The sequence below is a fragment of the Camelus ferus genome, chromosome 4 (assembly GCF_009834535.1).
Source record: "Camelus ferus isolate YT-003-E chromosome 4, BCGSAC_Cfer_1.0, whole genome shotgun sequence".
Lineage (NCBI taxonomy): Eukaryota > Metazoa > Chordata > Mammalia > Artiodactyla > Camelidae > Camelus > Camelus ferus.
In genome coordinates this window covers 10275670-10293756 of record NC_045699.1, presented here as the reverse complement: position 1 = coordinate 10293756, position 18087 = coordinate 10275670, and the positions used below count along the sequence as shown (strand labels likewise).

Here is an 18087-nt window from a genome sequence, read left to right as displayed (position 1 = left end):
CCCCCCACCTCATCACCTTTCTCTGAGCATGTTCCATGAACATGAGTCCCATGGTAACCCAAAACCTGAGGTTATGAGGAAGCATGTCTTTGTTTAAATCTGCATTTCCCCCACATAATTCGACCGTGGAACATTTTGCTCTTACTAATTGAACTAACTACTGTTTCATGGATTGGGGATTCTGAAAATCTCATTTTGAGAAAGGCTAATTCCAGTCCCTTTCCAACTGTTAACTTCTCTAGGAAGCCCTCTCACTTGCTCCAAGCCATTCGCCTCTCCCTTCCTGTTTTACAGCCTTTGATCATATAGGTAGGTGCCTCTATGAGTCATGCTCTGAGTCAGTCTCTGAGGGCAGCTGTATCCAAATTGCCCTGGGAAGGGACAAGTGCCAAGTGACAGGAATAGGCATTGCTTTGCCTGGCTTTGTGGCCCAGCCCTGATGGGTCTTTCAGAGGTGACTGTGAGAGCAGTATGGTTCAGCAATCTCTCTCTCAGCTACAGCTCCAAACAGGTTCTGGGAAGAGGATCACTCACTACAGACTTTGTGTCCTCTTCTTACAAAGGGCAGTGAAGCATCTATGTTTCAAAAAAATGACAGCTTGTTCCCTGGGCACCACACAGCTGCTTTTACAGTCATTCTCAGGGCCCCCTCCACTGAAGCTGATGGGGCCTTTCACCAACTCTGGTTTACGTAAGAGCAGCTGGTCACCTTGCTCAAATCCATGCACTCACTCAGAGCCAGGACTAGCATGCGCCCTGATCTTCAGTCTGTGTTTTGTTTCTAGCACCATACCACTTCCCCTGAGCATAGCCACTCTCAATTGAACCCCAGAGCAACTGATCTGTAGCCAGAGCTGGGAACCAGGAGCAAGAAGGTCTTAGTGTTTGTGTTTCCCCTTGACCTGCCTTTAACCTTGAGGGAACTCACGTGTTCTCCTCCAAGCAATCCTAGTGCCCCAAGCTGACCTTCCAACCTGTCATTTGGGGCCCTCTCCCTGCTGCTTCTTGGCTATACATACTCAAACCACTAACCACTTTGCACTGGAATAATATTTATTTTTTTTTACTTGGCAAAAAGTCAAGTGCTACATTTTTAAAAACAAAATCTCAAAACAATCAAACGCATTACCCATCACAGAAGAGGGTCTGGCAACAGTACAAAACATCCTACGTAAGATTTTTTTTTTAAATACACAAGTTGGTTTAAAATGATAGAAGTTCTGTGAGAACTAAGAAATCTACAGCTTGTAGTTTAATAATAGAAAAAAATTAAGACAATTAAAAGATCTACAGCATCCAGCATTTTGCTTAATTCCCTGTTTATAGCACCTATTTCTCTAGGTTAGAAGATGAGAATTCTAGAACCTGTGGTGTACACCTTTTACCACCAAGACAGGGTGGACCTGCTGTCTCCTCTCCCCACCAGCCCCCATCACCAAGGGGAAGACACTCTTATTTTCAATCTCCCCACTTACACCTAGAGAAGAGGGGGATAACTGGGAGAGCAACTCAGAAATGGGAGTGGAGGAATATGACTTTTCCTTTCCCCAGAATGGGCTGTTAACAGAAGCAGAGTCTGTGCTTCGAATGGAGGAGGAACTTGTGGGTGGGAACAGCTGTTATCTGCAACATGATGCATAAAAAGCAAGGAATAACTGGACATCAGGGTCAGTCAGTTGCCCGCAAGTTTAAAAACCTCAGACTAAACACAGTTCAAGGGAGGAACAAATTACTAATCACATAGATGCTTTTACATGCACAATGTTGCTGCTGGCTGTAGGCCACTGCATCACCAAGCCAGGGCCGAGCCAACAGAGTGGGAGAGGTGGCTTCAACCCCAGTCCTGCTGTATAAAGAAAACAAACATTCCACACATGAAGCATTCACTACACACAGATAAACACCCTGCTCATCCCCTCCCTCCCGGACTGAACCCAGTTTAGAAAACTAAAAGCAAAACGCATTGGGGAGATTCGAAGACAGGCAAAGGAAAAATTTCCCCCAAAGCTAAGGGGACTGAGTATGTGAATCTTAGCAGACTTGAGGCCCCCAGCTCCAGGCCCCTGAGAAACCCGATCAGGTCTTGTTTGAGGGGAAGGAGAGAGAGGTTATGATGGAGATTCTTTTTACCAAGTCCTACCAAGTCTTCTGCAGCCTCTAGAGCTGCATCTTGGATGGAAACCCTGATGTTTTAGGGGAGTGGCCACTGACTTAAGAAATGGGAAACCGAAGCGGAAGTGACACATACAAAGAAATGTTCTTACCTGGGGGACACACAGATGGGAAGGTGGGAGATGGATTACTTTGGAGTCCTGACATGAGAACAGCCAGGACGCTTGCAATCTAACTCAAAGGGTTTTCCTACTGGTGATTTGTTTTCCTTTCTGTTTTTACTTCCTATAATCAGTGTTGTTAGGCTTTACAAAACAAGATAAAGACCAGTCCCAAAGCTGGACTCTGTGAATAAAGTTGTTTCTTTTATAAATATTTTAATTACAGTAATCCTCACTCCAGATAATTTCAATGACACATGGTACTTGCAGGCACAAAAGCTCTTCCTCTCGCTCTCTCTCTCACACACACACACACACACAGAGCCCCCAAACTTTCACAGAAAGTCTGACAGCAACCATACAATTATAAAGGAGCCCTACCTCTCAAGAGTGAAGTAAGGGTGAGAATGACTATGTTAGCATAAAGAAGCCAGAGAGGGGAGAGTGTGTGTCACTTAAAGAAAAAATACAAATAGGAATTAACAACAATGTTTGGTTGAGAAGCCAGAAAGAAAAAAGATAATAAAGTAAAATTCTAATTACTAAAGGGGAAAAAAAAAGAAAAAAAAACCCTTTGGATTTCCATACAAAGCATCTTCCTGTCAAGTGCCTAAACCACAGGCAAACTCTTGGTGTTCCCACTAAAACGTAAGGGCCTCATACAATTGGAAAAAAACCAAAAGAAGAAATGGAAACTGAGGATGAAAGTTAGTGTAAATCTCTGCATTTTGGGAGAGAGTTAGTTGTCATTAACTCCAGAGCCCAGCATAGTTTCCATGGAGCCCTGAAGGGAGGGGGCCTCCTGCCACAAAGAGCTTCGTTCCGGACGAGTCGTAGCAGTGGGTGTAAACAGCATTGGGGAAGAAATCAATGTCTGAAAAGTAATTCCTCCAGGTCTCATCATGATTCTATGGGAAGAAAAAGAGACTCTGTTAGCACTTGCCAGGGGGCAGAAAAGACGGAAGAAGGGATGGGAATGCTTCCTTAAGAGAAGAGGGTCCTGAATCTCTAACCTGATACCAGGAGATTGGTGTTCACAGGAACTGGGGCCTCATTTCTCCAACTGAACATTAGGGAGGAGCCAAGCAAGCTGAAGAATTGCTGCACAAACCTAAGGTCTTCTTAGGACTGTTGGAACCAAATGCTTCAATAATTCACTGGCAGCCTCAGTGAGAGGTTCCTTCTCCTTCCAGCTCTATTATCACCCGGGGGTTATCCCAGGTCAACCAGTGTGGGCCTTATTGGGCCTCAGTTTTTCCACAGACATGCAGACCCAAAAACAAAATCAAGGGAACATGCCTTTCTCTGCTCGGAGGAGTGCCTCTTACTAGTGAAAAATTATGTCGGTAGGTGGTGGGTTGGGGGGATGGGAGTGGGTGAAATTGAAAACAACTGAAAAAAACTGCAGACAATTTTTCTGTCACTGTCCAGTAACCATGCCAGCCGAGGGCTTACCAGCCAGCCTTTGCCAGTGGTTAGTTTTAGATTCTCCCCTGCGAGTCTGGGTTTGGACCCATAACAAGCTGAGAGTCTCTCTTCCAGGAATCTCTGAGCTCGGATGTCATAGAAGAGCAGGGAGCCCTGCCCTGTGCCCACAGTGATGATGTGCTCATAGAAGCTCACTGACCGGATCCCTGAGAGAGAAAAAAGGACAATCAGCAGGCAAAGTATGCACTTGACAGTCTGCTAGACTCAATTTCCCTGACACTGAGTTCACAAGGCGCCCCCAAATACCAGACAGCGGCTTTCCCATGGCAGACATAACTCATGCAAAAGCCAGAGAACCCTGATGCCACATGACCCACCCACACACTAACAGGAACCTTCCCACAAGTCTAAGAGAAGTGCCAGATACCTGATGATGCCCAAGATGCATCTGGCCTAAGACTGTAAGTATGCCCTGAACCTCCCTCCCTCCCCTAGACTCACTCTGAAGTCATCTTTTGTATCTCTAAGCTCCTCTCCATTATGTTTCCAATCCACACTGAAACCGAGGGTAATCTGCATATTTATGAATCATTACATTAAAAAGGACTTCCTTGTATTTGACCTAAAACCACTACCATGGCACTGCAAGAGGTCTTTACGTGGTATTATGTGTGTTATGAGGGTGCCAAACAGCCTAGAACTGAAGCAGTCAAAGGAGCAGTGTCTCTCACATTGTGAACTTAAGACAAGTCACCTAATCACTTTGGGTCATAGGGAAAACACTTCTGCTGCATCTGTGGATCAAGTAAGTACATGGGATATGAAGATGCCTCGGTACTTTAAGTGCTCACTAATATTTGTTAAATCAGTATTTCCTTATTAGGTATGAAAGCTACCCCATTAACAGTAACCAAACTCTCTTAAAATTTTCATTACAAACATCATTCCAGCCAAGCCCGTTTATCCCTTCCCTTACTACTCTTGTTACACACATTATTCTCTCTGTTCTGAAATGTGAGCATCTCAGATATAACTGAAAACAAACTCAAAACAAAGGCCACTTTCGCAACATCTGCACGAAAGTGAGAGACTAAACTGTCATGCACACTGTGCCTTTCAGGACTCTCAGGATAATGGAGCCACATTTTTACATGAGAAGAGGGACAATGTGAGATAAAGATGAAAACACACTTTGTTAAGATAGATGACCTGGATTCTAGTCCCTGGCTCTTCCCCCACCAATCTGTGTGATGCCGTGAAGTTAAGTTAACCCATTTGGGTCTCTGTCTCCTCATCTATGAAATGGGGTTAACATCCTACTTTCCTATTAGCTTCCCACAGGGTTGTTGGTAAGATGAAATGAGATGTCAGACAAAGGTATTCTGAAATCTTAAAGTGTAGTACAAACGTAAGCCTCTCTTTTTATTCCTCAATAAAGAATGAGGGTGTCCTCAGAATATGCTATTACAGATGCGAGGCTGAAGCCTAATTTACCCAGTGGTCAGAACTAAACTAAGTATCTTCTTCAGCTTTACTGAGGTATAATTGTCATATAATACACTGCACATATTCAAAGTATACCATTTGAAGTTTTAACATATGGATATATCCATGACACCATCACCACAATCAAAATAACAAATAAAAATTACAAGTTCCATCACCCCCGAAAGTTTCCCCATGCCCCTTTGTAAACTCCTCCTCACGCCATCACACTATCCCTTAGCGTAAAGTGAATTTTATAGTTCAGGTAGGGTCCCAGCAACAAATTAGCACGGGAGAGAGAGTAGGGCTCTGTGAAAGAAGACGGAAACCACCAACATCCTGACTGCTGGTTTCCACCAAAGGCTTCTGTGGCCACACATTTGTCCATGGTGTTTGAAGCCCCCCTCTGTCAAAACCCATTTGCAACTCAGCTGTAAGCCTGAGGGGCACACGGGGCCTCTTACCACTGCCTCTCTCCCTGGAGCAGACAGACTTCACGTTGTATGATGGCTGCCGTGGATCCAAGAAGGAGACATGAGCCTGGGAGCCCACTGCATACACTGACCACTCACTGCCATAGGCCAGGCACACATTCTCACGGCAATATGGCAGTTTGGTGGAGAGGAGCTGAAAACAAGAGAGATGGACCCATGGCATTACCAGAGAGCATAAAGCAGGGCATTGTTCTTAGACACCCACCTCTGTGGGCCTTCCTCCTGCACAAGCCACAAAAAGTCAGAGACAAAAACACATGCCCCGATTAAGAAAATAACACCCTGCTCCACCCCTAGGTATGTAAGAAAAAGAAAGGGTGACTATAGTAAACAATATGATCTAGGCACTGAAAAGAATTGGTTACGGGAAATGGTCAAGCAGGAATTAAATAATCAGAAGCAGAAAGACAGGTCAAAAATCACAGGTTATTTCCAAGGAGGACCCCAGGGCACTAAAGCCAAGGTACCACTCTTCTCTCTGCCAGGAAGAGTCACCACCTTTCTCACTGGTGAAGAAAGATAAAGGGGCTGACTTCTGGCTACCTCAGCCTAACTCCCTAATTGTACGGTAGTTGTACAGTATAGAAAGCGCACTCATAGCACTGCTCAATCCCAAGTAACCCCACCAGTCTTAACCCGGGGTCTGTGTCGCTGAGCCAATCCTCAGTGGGTGCCTACTGCCCGTAAGACACTGGGCAAGGTCAGTGGAGCTCAAAGGCTGCTGTGACATGAAGGAATCAATACTTTCTGGAGCTCTGCTTCCTCTTCAAAAAGTCTATCACAGAAGTAATAAGCAGCAAAGGGCTCTGGGACAAGAAGAGGGAAAATGATCCAAAGGTAGGTTTAACTTTAGGCAAAAGTTGTCTGTAAATATTATGAATTAAATCTGTATTCTCATTACCTTACATGATTACTTTACCTTAGTTTCACTGATCTTTGCTTGCCAGTGGCTCCTAACATTTAGGTCTTCCTACCCTGACAACACGCCAAATAGTCAATAATCCCTAATTAAATACTTAAATGCATTGTGGATTGGAGGACTGCTAATTAAAGGAGTCTCTCAGCAGGCCCTTGCAATATGAAAGGATAACCCCCTCTGACTTTTGTAAAAGACTTTTAAGAGAGGCATACCATGACAAGGACCTACTGTAGAGCACAGGAAACTATACTTGTATCTTGTAATAATCTATAATGAAAAAAATACACACAAACACACATGAGTGAATCATTTTGCTGTACACCTGAAACATGGTAAATCAACTATACTTCAATTTTCAAAAAATTAAAGAGAGAGAGGCATGTCAGACTTAGAATTTCATGCACTGTGCAATCACATGCCTAGGTCCTTGGAGAATTGGTGCTTTGGACAAGAATGAAAAAGTTTAAGGAGAATTAAAGTCTTTAACTATAAGGTGACTATAACGCAATAAAAAAACGTTTAAAAAAAAAAGTTAACAAACACACACACACACAAAATAAATAAAATTGCAATAAATATTTATGTACTGAAAAGAAAAGAAAAAAAAAAAAAACTATAAGGTGAAACCACCAAGTCATGTTCATCACACCTTAGACAGTGTATCTTCAGCCTTCCAGAGATGAAAGTAGCCATCCAGGGATACCGCTCCTAATTCCTACAAGAGCAATGAAGAACAGGTTATATCACACTTTGAAGCAACTAGTATACAATGGTAAGCAGGGGAAGACCCCTGGGGTCCTCCCGTTTTTCACTCCTATCCCATGATGGTGCTAGGATTATCAGCCCATCATCTCACCCTACAGAATGCAGCTGGACAGCACATTAAAGCAAGGCTGCTTCTTGAGAGAATCCAAGAAGTCCAGGTTTGAGCAGTAACACAGACACCCATGGTTCAAAAAGCCCTTACTATGCAATCACTCCCATTACGTCCTGCTGGATAGTTAGAGCACAGCACACACATGAAGGACAGTTTCATAACCCTCAGTGTGAGAGCTTCTGTAAGTGGAGGGTCTAAGCTGGGTAAGGTAAGTCTACCCCTATGCTATAAACACGGATGGGAGATAGGAGGCTAAGGAACCACACTTCAAACTGTGGCCAGATTCAGATTTTGGAAGAAGCCTTTATTCTCTTTTGGCCCTGGGTCTTCATACCAACAGTCTACTTAATAGCCCAGTTTCAGGAGATCTGACTCAAATGATTAAGTAAGATTTGGTGGCAGTGTTGCAAAGAGGCAATAAAGAATAAAAAGAAACTGAATACCAGAGAGAAGAAAGTGATTGCTTTCAGAGGCATGTATGAAAATCACCCAAAACAGAGCACCTGCAAAGGCACGTGCAAATGAGAGCTGGTCAAATCAGTGGCCCTGGGGAAACTCTGACACACTGATCCACAGGTATGAACTATCCAGAGAATGCTGCGGAGCTCAATGCAAGGGGGAGGTTTCATAATCTCTCAGCCCTCAAGAGATGCCCTGTGGGCTCGGAACTGAGCTATGCAGTAAACTGACTCAGGAAGAAGAGTGCATCTCCCAACACATAAGCCAAGAAGTTAAAGCAAGAGGAACAGGCTTCAGGGAACTTTTGGCAAGCTCATACCTTGTTCTTGTTGTTGAAGGCCAGAGCCCGGACCTTGCAGTTATCAGGGTTTGTGTCCTCTTTGGGGATGTCCTTTAAGGCCTTGTGAGTGATGTGAGCATACACAGGGACCTGTGACATGTTGTGCCTTGCATCACTTTTGGTCAACACATCATCTGTCACCTCCCAGAGTCCCATAGAACCATCGCGTGAGCCTGCAGGCAAGGAAACCATAAATGTCAGACATATACAACTCTCCATGGGACAGTCCCACAGAAGCCAAGATGGGCTTTCTTAGTCTAGCTCTTTGTGCACCATGCTCACATGTACTAAAGCTTGGCCAGGTGGCCCACATCAAAAACAGACAGCAATACGCATTTTAACAGCCACACCAAGACGATGATTCAACTGAAGTGTACGAGTTAAAATATAACCTTTAAGTGTAGCATGGTTGGCGGGATTTTTCAAAAGAGAGCATTGATAAGGCTCAGTAATTTTTTCCAAGCCAAATGCTTAGGTCACGTGGGCATGCAAGCACAGGTGACTTCTACTAGGCAGTAAGGTTTGGGAACTTCCACTCTAGATCAGTGGCGCTTAACCTTTTCAGAGTCACATACCCCTTAGAGAGATTTAAGAATGTTAAAGACCCCTTTCTCTAGAAAAATACACAAAAGCATCACATTGTACACTCAATTTCAGGGAGGTTCATGGGCTTCTTCAAAAGACTACAATCCCTGAAATTAAGAATGTTAAAAAAAAAAAAAAAGCCACACACAATAAACAAAAAACAAAGAAAGAAAGACTGTTCTACATAAAATGAATGCTTAAAAAAGCATAAAGCTTTCCTTAGCAAACAAAAATGAAGCACTTTAAAAAAAAACTAAGAACACTTTTCTTTGAATTGAGCCCCGAATACACTGCTGGTAGTAAGTTAGCGAAAATGGGACCATCTTTCTAGAGTACAACTGAGCCATCTGTAGCAAAATCCAGGAATTTTGTGCTCCTAGCTAGGAATAATCCACTACCATAAGACCCATATATAAAGATGTTTATTCAGAACAATCTATATGTCCAACAGTAGGGCTATGTTACAGTCATAAAACAGAGTATCAAGAACCACTAAAAAAATCATGTTTTCAAATTCCTTTCCAGTAGCGTTATTTGCCAACACTCCTCTGAGACCAGAAGGTGCCCCTATCACACAGCAAATCTCTTGAATGCTTCACAGTAAAAAATGTCTAACATGGGAGAAATATCATCCAATTTGTTTGCATCGTAAGGTTTGTGGACAGGGATTCAAAGCAGGAGGTTCATCATGTGTGAAATCTAGAAAAAGCCAGAGAGAGAAAGGCACATCTAGAGAAATACGTATGATTCATAATGCAAATTTAAAAAATAAAAATAAGTAAAAAATAAGAATTTAAATAATGAAACAAGTTTTAATATGAAAAATTTCAAATATATTGAAATGTTAAAAGAATTTTTCAATGAATTGTATACTTACACTATTGTCTACCATTAGCATTTTCTTATATTTAGTGTATCATGTATCTATCCATATCCATCTCTCTATATGATCTCATTCTAACCAACTAAAAAAATATGTACTGAAAAAAGACTAGGAAGATGTATTTTAAAATGTTAACAGTGGCTATCTCTGGGTAGAGATATTACAAGTTAATTCTTATTTCCTTTGTTTGTTTATATGAATTTTAAAGTTTCTTATAATAAATATGTATTACTTTACAAGAAAGAAAAAAATTAAAGAACTAATTTTGGCAGCAACATGAAGACTGGATTGGATGATACAAGACTAAAAGCAGAGAGAAAATATGGGGAAGGACACTGGAGTAATTCAAAAGATAGATGATGAGCACTCAAGTAGAGAAGATAGAAAAGAAACTGATGGATATGAGATATTTTAGAAAAGTTTCAACATGGCTTGGTAACCTAAGGAGACTTAAGAGTCTTGGTTCTCTGGCTGTGCATCTAAGTAGAGGGTGAGAGCATTTACCAATATATGTCAAAGGGGGAAAGTGAAGTCCTGGAAGGGAGATGATGAGTCTGAATATACTGAATCTGAGGGGAATGTTCAGGGGTTGATGCTCATCCCCAAGTCTGAACATTAACATTGGTTAACAAGTATTGAGCATTTTCAACATGGCAGCCACTATGCACTATTTCATTTGATCTTTCCAATGACCCTTTGAAGTATACACAATCATTATCTATGTTGTAGATGAGGAAATCCAAGTCTCAAAAAGCTTAAATAACTTGTCCTCAGTGATAGTAAGTGGTATGACCAGGATTCAAATTCAGGTCTCTAATATCAGAGACAATATTCTTTTTTTATTTTTAAATGCAGCAACAACTATTTCAATGGTGCATCAAATACTCATTTTTTTGGTAAATAATAGAACTTTGTTTATATCCAGTTAAACAAGACATCTACATTGACTTAAAACTATTTGGACTTTATTGCTGATGTGACCTCTCAGAGTCTATGAAATTCCTGATTTGGATGTGAACAAAGCATAGCTGAAAATTCAAAAGAAACATCTTCCCCTGCTCCCCTGAACAGCTGAGTATTAGAACTATTTCCAACTGAGCTGTTTATTGCAAAATTTTGAGGCAGTATATTTTCTCAATTTTTGTATAGTTTGTTATGCCTTTAAATTATGCTTATTATTAACCATCTCTGCACATATTATAGTTTTAAAAAGTATGCTGTATTTTTACTCTCTGTCTTCCATAATGGTATGTGGTGTTGTGTACCCTATAATATGTCATCGGTATGTCACATAAGATTCCATCATTATCACATAACTTCCACCAGTAAGTTAGTAAGTACTAACTTACTCGGATGATCAAGAAATGGAAACACAGCTTCTTTCAACATGTGACAATTTGGAGAATAGAATATTTGAAGATTAGTACTTTTACAAAGCTCTATTTCCTCAAATTAGATGGCAGAATTATACATTAGGAACATTGATCTAAGTATTTTTCTTGTCTACAGTGATTCTATAATTTATAAGGAAAATATCTTCTATATTGTCATAATTAAAGTCTCAATAGAAGGTGAATTACAATCACAAATGTTTATATTTAAATTTTTAAATTATAGTTTATTTGCAATATTATATTAGTTTCAGGTATACAGCATAGTGATTCAGTATTTTTATAAACTATACTCCATTTAATGTTATTACAAAATAATGGCCATATGTCCCTGTGCTGTACAACATATTCTTGTTGTTTATTTTATACCTAGTCGTTTGTATCTCTTAATCCCCTACCCCTATCTTGCCACGTCCCACCCCCCACACTGGTAACCACTAGTTTGTTCTCTATATCTGAGTCTGTTCCTGTCTTGCTGATAGACATTCATTTGTTCTATTTTTTAGAATTCACATATAAGTGATAGTTTTTGTCTTTTTCTGACTTATTTCAATAAGCACAATACCCTCTAGGTCTATCCACATTATTGCAAATCTTGTATCAGGTCTTTAATCCATTTTGAGTTTATTTTTTATATTGGTGTGAGAAAATGTTCTAATTTCACTTTTGCATGTAGCAGTCAAATTTTCCCAGCACTACTTTTCACTGAAGGGGCTATCTTTTCTCCACTGTATATTTTTGCCTCCTGTGTTGTACATTTATTGACCATAAGTACATAGGTTTATTTCTGGGCTCTCTACTCTGTTCCATTGAGCTGTATGACTGCTTTTGTACCAGTATCATGCTGTTTTGATGATCAGAGCTTTGTAGTTTAGTCTGAAGTCAGGGAGCATGCTATCTATAGCTTTGTCCTTTTTCCCTCAAGACTGTTCTAGCAAGTCAGGGTCTTCTGCAATTCCATAAAAATTTTAGAATTATTTGTTCCAGTTCTGCGGAAATACGCCACTGGTATTTTGATAGGGATTGCATTAAACTGTAGATTGCTTAGGGAAGTATGGACATTTTAACAATATTAATTCTTCTAATCCAAGAACATGGGATGTCTTTCCATTTCTTTATATCATTTTCAATTTTCTTCACTGATGTTTTCAGAGTACAGATCTTTCACTCAGAGCCAATATACTTTTTTTTTTTTAATTTAAGTATAGTTGATTTACAGTACTGTGCTAGTTTCAGGTGTGCAGCATAGTGATTTTGTATTTTTGTGGATTATATTCCATTATAGGTTATTACAAGATACTGAGTATAATTTCTTGTGCTATACAGTATGTCCTTGTTGCGTATCTATTTTAGATATAGTAGTTTGTATCTATTAATCTCATACCCCTAATCTGTCCCTCCTTCCCCTTCCCTCTCCCCTTTGGTAACCACAAATTTGTATTCTATGTCTGTGAGTCTGTTCCTGTTACAGAGCCAGTATTTTTAAAACCTGTTATACTGTTCACAAAATGTAGACTTGGAAGCCATCAGCCTGAAAACATAGGACACTTGCAGCCCATATGAAAGAGAAGGGAGGCTCCCCAAAAAAGCCGTATCTTGGCTCCCAACAACCAAATTCAGCGCAGGCTACTGTCATACAGATAGTCCCTAAAGAGGTGACATGACTCAGCCTTTGCCCTCAAGGAGCTAGCATTTCTTGGGGAGACAAATGACAGGGAATTCAAAAGCTTCTGAACCACTCCTGAGTAATTCTGACCTGTGACTATGCTTACTCATTAGATTTTTCCCTCCTGGCTGCTTTCTATTGCCTAGCAAAGACTCCAAAGAAGAAATATTTATGTTCCCTTAGTTTGTTAGCAGCAGTTCTAAACATGGGCTTTGAAATCAGACCTGGATTCAGATCCTGATTCCACCTCTCACTGTCTGTGTAGCCTTCAGCAAATTATAACCTCTCAGAATCTAAATTTTCTCATTTGTGAAATGAGGCTCATAATGCAAACCTTCTACGATTGTTCTGAGGATTAGAAGAGATAACACATGTGAAGTGCTTAATTTAGCAACTACTATGATTTTTAATTTGGGAATCTGAAATGGGGGGTTATATTTTTATATATAGGTATCCAGCAAAACTGGCTGGCACTCTGAGCCTACTTTCTAGGCTGCTGTGGGTATTCAGAAAGCATCTGCATATCTCTAAGTTATCTTCTCCACACTCATTTCCATATATTTTTTCTGACTGTTTCATCACAGGGAGAGAAATTCCCCCAATCCTATACAGCTTTTATCAACAAGAAACTTAACACCATGATAGTTGTACAGAAAATGATAATTGCTCCTAATACTTTATAGGGCACATCAACCTTTCCAAAAGCACTTTCACAACTATTGTCTCAGTGAAGCCCCACAAAAACATTGAGGCTAATATGCTATCATGTCATCACACAGGCTCTTTCAAACAAGGCAGAGTACGAATAAATAAATTAAGTATGCCAGTAGGTCCACTTTCCAGATCAGGAATACACGAGGGAAAAGATTTATCCAAGGTCACATGGTAAGTCAGAGAAAGAGACAATTTTGGAAACAAGGTCTCCTGACCCCTGGCTGAGAGTCTACTGGCCTATTTCCAATCACACTACTATCCCTTTTCAACTTCTAGCCTCCCTCCCTCCCTGCCACACCAGAACTTCCTACAGAAGGGCAATTTTACCAGACACCGCTAGAGTGTCACTGATCCATGCAATGGAAAAGATCCAGTCCTTGTGTCCATCCTTCAAGAAGAGAGTGACATGTACAGAGGGGGAAAAAAAGAAAAAAAAAAAGAAATTAGTAAAATAAGGATTACAATGCATACCCCTGAAAAGCACGCAAGTCTAACTGAAAATATCTTTGTAAAAATTATAATTCTGATCTCTGGTGATCTCAACCCAAATGGCATGATCCCACAATCTTTAACTTCTATCTTGAGAAGCTCAAAGCTGGAATGACATACCTGTGGGCAATAAACACATCTGGTGGACACACAGCTCTCACCCTCTATCTCCAGATGTCTTACTTGGGGCTCCTACACACAATCACCCACCTGTCATCCCAGCTACCTCATCCTACCACTCTCCCCCTTGCTTCCTGGGACAATAGCTACAACTGACATCTTTGCTGTTCCTTCTGTCTGGAACTCTCTTCAAGACACTAACATGGCTTATAAACCCTCCTGTCCTGTAAGCCTTCCTGATCAAATGTCATTCTTATCAAAGAGGCCTTCCCTGGCTAACCTCTGAAATAGCACCCTCCACCACACTCTCCCTTTAGCCTGCCTTTACTCTGCTCCACGGCACTCATCACACTCCGATTACTGTCCATAAGTATTTGTTGGTTTATATTATATATTGGTCCCTTCACTTGAATGCAGGCTTCAAGTGGGTAGGGGCTTGGTCTATTTTATTCACTGATATGTCCCCAGTGTCTAAAACAATCCCTAGATCTAGAAGGCTCAAACAGTTTCTGAATAAATGATTTAATAAACTTTGCTCTCTGACTATGGGCAGCAGGAGACGTGTAAATACTGTCGACATAAACACAACCCACTGCTGCTGGTCCCTTTATAAAACATACACTCTGGCAACATACCTGATACTCCCTTTGGGGAGTGCAGTCCCCATTCTGAAACCTCCACCCCCATACCTCACCGCCATGCCCCTGAGTCAGCAAAAATATAGAGGAAATTATCCCTTCCCAGGAGGCTCGTGGGAGGAGGGTCCATATTACCTACAGGGCTCTGTTTAAAAACAAGGCTATCTCTGACTACATTTACTGGGGAAACTTACATCTCCCACACACACAGGATCTAGTGTAGGCAGCCGATAGATGGCAAGACTGTTGGGGTTGTCTCCTCCGGTAGCTAACAGTGTTCTAGAGGGATTCAGCTCGATAGCATGGATACCACAGCCCTGCTGGGTCACGCATCCAGGCTCCCGGTCCTTCAGAATGGGAATCTTGGTGATCTGGCTTGTCTGGACATCCACTACAAATAGCTACAAGAGAAAAGGGGTACAGAAGCTGAATACAGTTTCTCCTCAGTATGGTCACCCCTTCAATCAATTATCCATCAAACATTTGATTAATATCTAGTACATGTTAGACATTGGGAATTATGAAAGGCAGGTCAGGGCTACACTAGTCAAATGAAACATGAAAATAAGAAAACATAACAGAGAGAGGTATAATATGCTACATGAACACAGATGAGAAATAAATTCTGCCTGGGATTCCAAGATGGCTTCAAAGAAGACTTGGATTAGACTAGGGACCTAAAGAACCTGATTAAAGATTTTCTGCCAGTTCAGGCATATTTTATGTATCTAACTCTTATCTAGCCATGCATAGAAACTTATAAACAAAACACATACAACCACTATTAAACACACCTATCAACATTACCAGGTTTGCTGGAGTGACCTGATACATAAGACTAGGTAAGAGACATTAATGTCACGTCTCACTGCTATACACGTTCTATCCTATGTCTCCATGCCTTTGCTCATGCTGCTGCTTCTGCCTGAAATGCTCTTTTCCACTTCTATACCAAACCCCTTTTCACTCTCCAAAACTGAACTCAGAGAAATGCTTTATGGAAAAGACCAGTCTTAGAGAAAGGGCATTCCTGGTGGAATCTATTATTAAACTCTTCATGTGATTCAATGATTCATTCCTTTATTCACTCATTGATTCAGTACCAACTAAATGCTGAGTACTGTTCTAGATTCTAGGAATATAACTACTAGGAATAATCTGTGCCCTCATACACCTTATAGTCTAGGAAGTTCATTTAAAATCCTATCAGCAAGTCTCATGGTGAAGCCAAATTATGTCAAGTCTTTGTATAAAGTAACTGATTGCTTGCAGAGGAAGGAGATCTATGAAAGCAGAATGTAGATGAGCCTTAAATTTAAAATGGAAAAAGGAAAGGAGGAGTGCCAGGAAGATACTGAGGAGCAATTTTTTAAAAGGAGGTGGAGTGCAGGGAACACTCCCAAATCTGTAAGCCCTGACAACTACTGCAGGCAGACCCCTGCCTAATTAGCACCATCACTGGTTACAAGCATTTTTAAACTCACTACATCTAAAACAACTGATCTTCCTGCCCAAATTGCTCATTTCATCCAATGCCACTGCAATCTGTCTGGTCACCCAAGCCTGGGATTCTTCCTAGACTCCTCGTCCTCCCTCACCCCCATCATCCCAGCTAGTCCTGCCAAATCTACCTCCTCAATATTCTTACAGTTGGCTCCTTCCTCTCCATCCTCTCTCCTGTACAAAACTGCAGCTGAGGTCACCATCAAAATTATTCTCCATACTATCTATAGTCATTCATTTTTATAAAAATGGAAATCCTCTTATGTCAATTAAAAAATATCTAGTTATCCCCCTAAATTCAAGCTCCTTAGCATGGCATCAAGCCTCTCCCCAATGTGGCTCCTACCTATCTCTCTAGCTTCACATCCTGCCAAGGACCTTATACTCTAGAAAGAACTGCTTATTCATTATTCTTCACACAAAAACCTTCAGTGAAATACAACTATTTTGTTTCATGCTCATGCTGTTCACAATGCCAGAAATGCTTTCTCCCACTCCTTCCGTTTACCTGGCCAACACGTACTTATCTTTCATGATTCAGTTCAGACACGTCCTTTCTGAATATTCCCTAAATCCAGGCCAGTTACGTTCCTCTTCTGTAGGCTCCCAAGACAGCCCTCTACCACAATACTTAGATCTTGTCACAGATGTAAAATCTTTGTCTTTTTCCATTAAGCTAATAATGCCCTTGCAATTCCAAGAGCAGGGGATTTATCTCATTTGGTTCTATAATCCTGCCCCAACAATGCAGAGCTACATACATAGTAAGCACTTGTAGCCACCTTTCAGGAGGCCAACCCAATGATGTCAGGGGGCCCCCCACATCCCTGCGCTCAGCGTGGGGCTCTGTAGCTGATTTTGTTTGATATAAGCTCTTATCTCCAGATCACAGCAATGTCCTGGAGTGACTTGGCTCAGGCAGAAGTAGTCCAGAAGCCAGATTGGACTGGGTCATTTAGATTCTTTCAGGAATGTGGAACTGGCTTGTGGCACTAGACCAAACTGTTTGGGTGATCATTATCTACCAAAGCCAGTCCCCAGGGAAACAGAAGACAGGAAGCATGGATGTCCTTGGTTCCATGGCTTTATAATGCCTAGTTGTTTCCCCCCAAGATCCAGAGATACTTCCTGCTCTTGGGGTTTGTGAACTAGCCCTTCCAATAAATGTGAATGGGTTTCTTACCCTTTTAAACAAACAATCTCTACCAACACAGTCCTTCAAATGCTTACTGAAGCAAAATTAACTGCCCACTTACACCTCTGTGGTGTGTGGGACAACGCATCCATAATATGTTAGCTTCTGCACCAGTGATTCCCAAACTGATTATCACAATAACCTAAGAAATTTTCTTTTAAAAAATTCAAACAAAAAACTACAAAACAAAAACAATTCCCCGGTCCTATCCTAAAATTCCCCCAACTGCAAATTTCTGAACTTGGAGCCAGTAAAACTGAACTTTTTTCCAAGGATCTTCAGGTGAATCTGCTGATTTACCATATTTAACAACCACTGATCTAGAGACTTGCTATCCAGGGACATCTGGAAGCTTGTTAGAAACAAAGAATCTCAGGCCCAGCCTTAGATCTACTAAATCAGAATCTGGAGTTTCCCAAGACTTCCAAGTACACTGAAGTTTGAGAAGCACTGACGCAGAGAGACTTCACTCTGCCTGCTAAGGACAATGTGTTTGATAAGACACAAGAGTAAACTGACCTGCAACCTGGAAAGGTCTGAGTTTCCCCTATGGATTCTGAGGGCTGGCTAAAACTTTAAGAATTATTTTGGTCCATTTCTTTGCCTTAAAACAGGCCTCCATCTCCGC

The 18087-nt window shown here is 41.2% G+C and overlaps 1 protein-coding gene across 1 annotated transcript in view; it reads right to left on the bottom strand.

Moving 5' to 3' along the window:
- Positions 1 to 1035: 1035 nt before the first annotated feature.
- DCAF12 (DDB1 and CUL4 associated factor 12) overlaps positions 1036 to 18087 on the bottom strand; it is a 31194-nt gene continuing 14142 nt past the window's right edge. Inside the window, exons 3-9 of the mRNA XM_032477560.1 lie at positions 14956 to 15162; positions 13842 to 13902; positions 8255 to 8448; positions 7249 to 7314; positions 5651 to 5813; positions 3729 to 3907; positions 1036 to 3181 (exon numbers count right to left, since the gene is read on the bottom strand). Coding sequence (XP_032333451.1) covers positions 3023 to 3181; positions 3729 to 3907; positions 5651 to 5813; positions 7249 to 7314; positions 8255 to 8448; positions 13842 to 13902; positions 14956 to 15162 — 1029 coding nt within the window. The 3' untranslated portion in view covers positions 1036 to 3022. The remainder of the gene's footprint in view (positions 3182 to 3728; positions 3908 to 5650; positions 5814 to 7248; positions 7315 to 8254; positions 8449 to 13841; positions 13903 to 14955; positions 15163 to 18087) is intronic.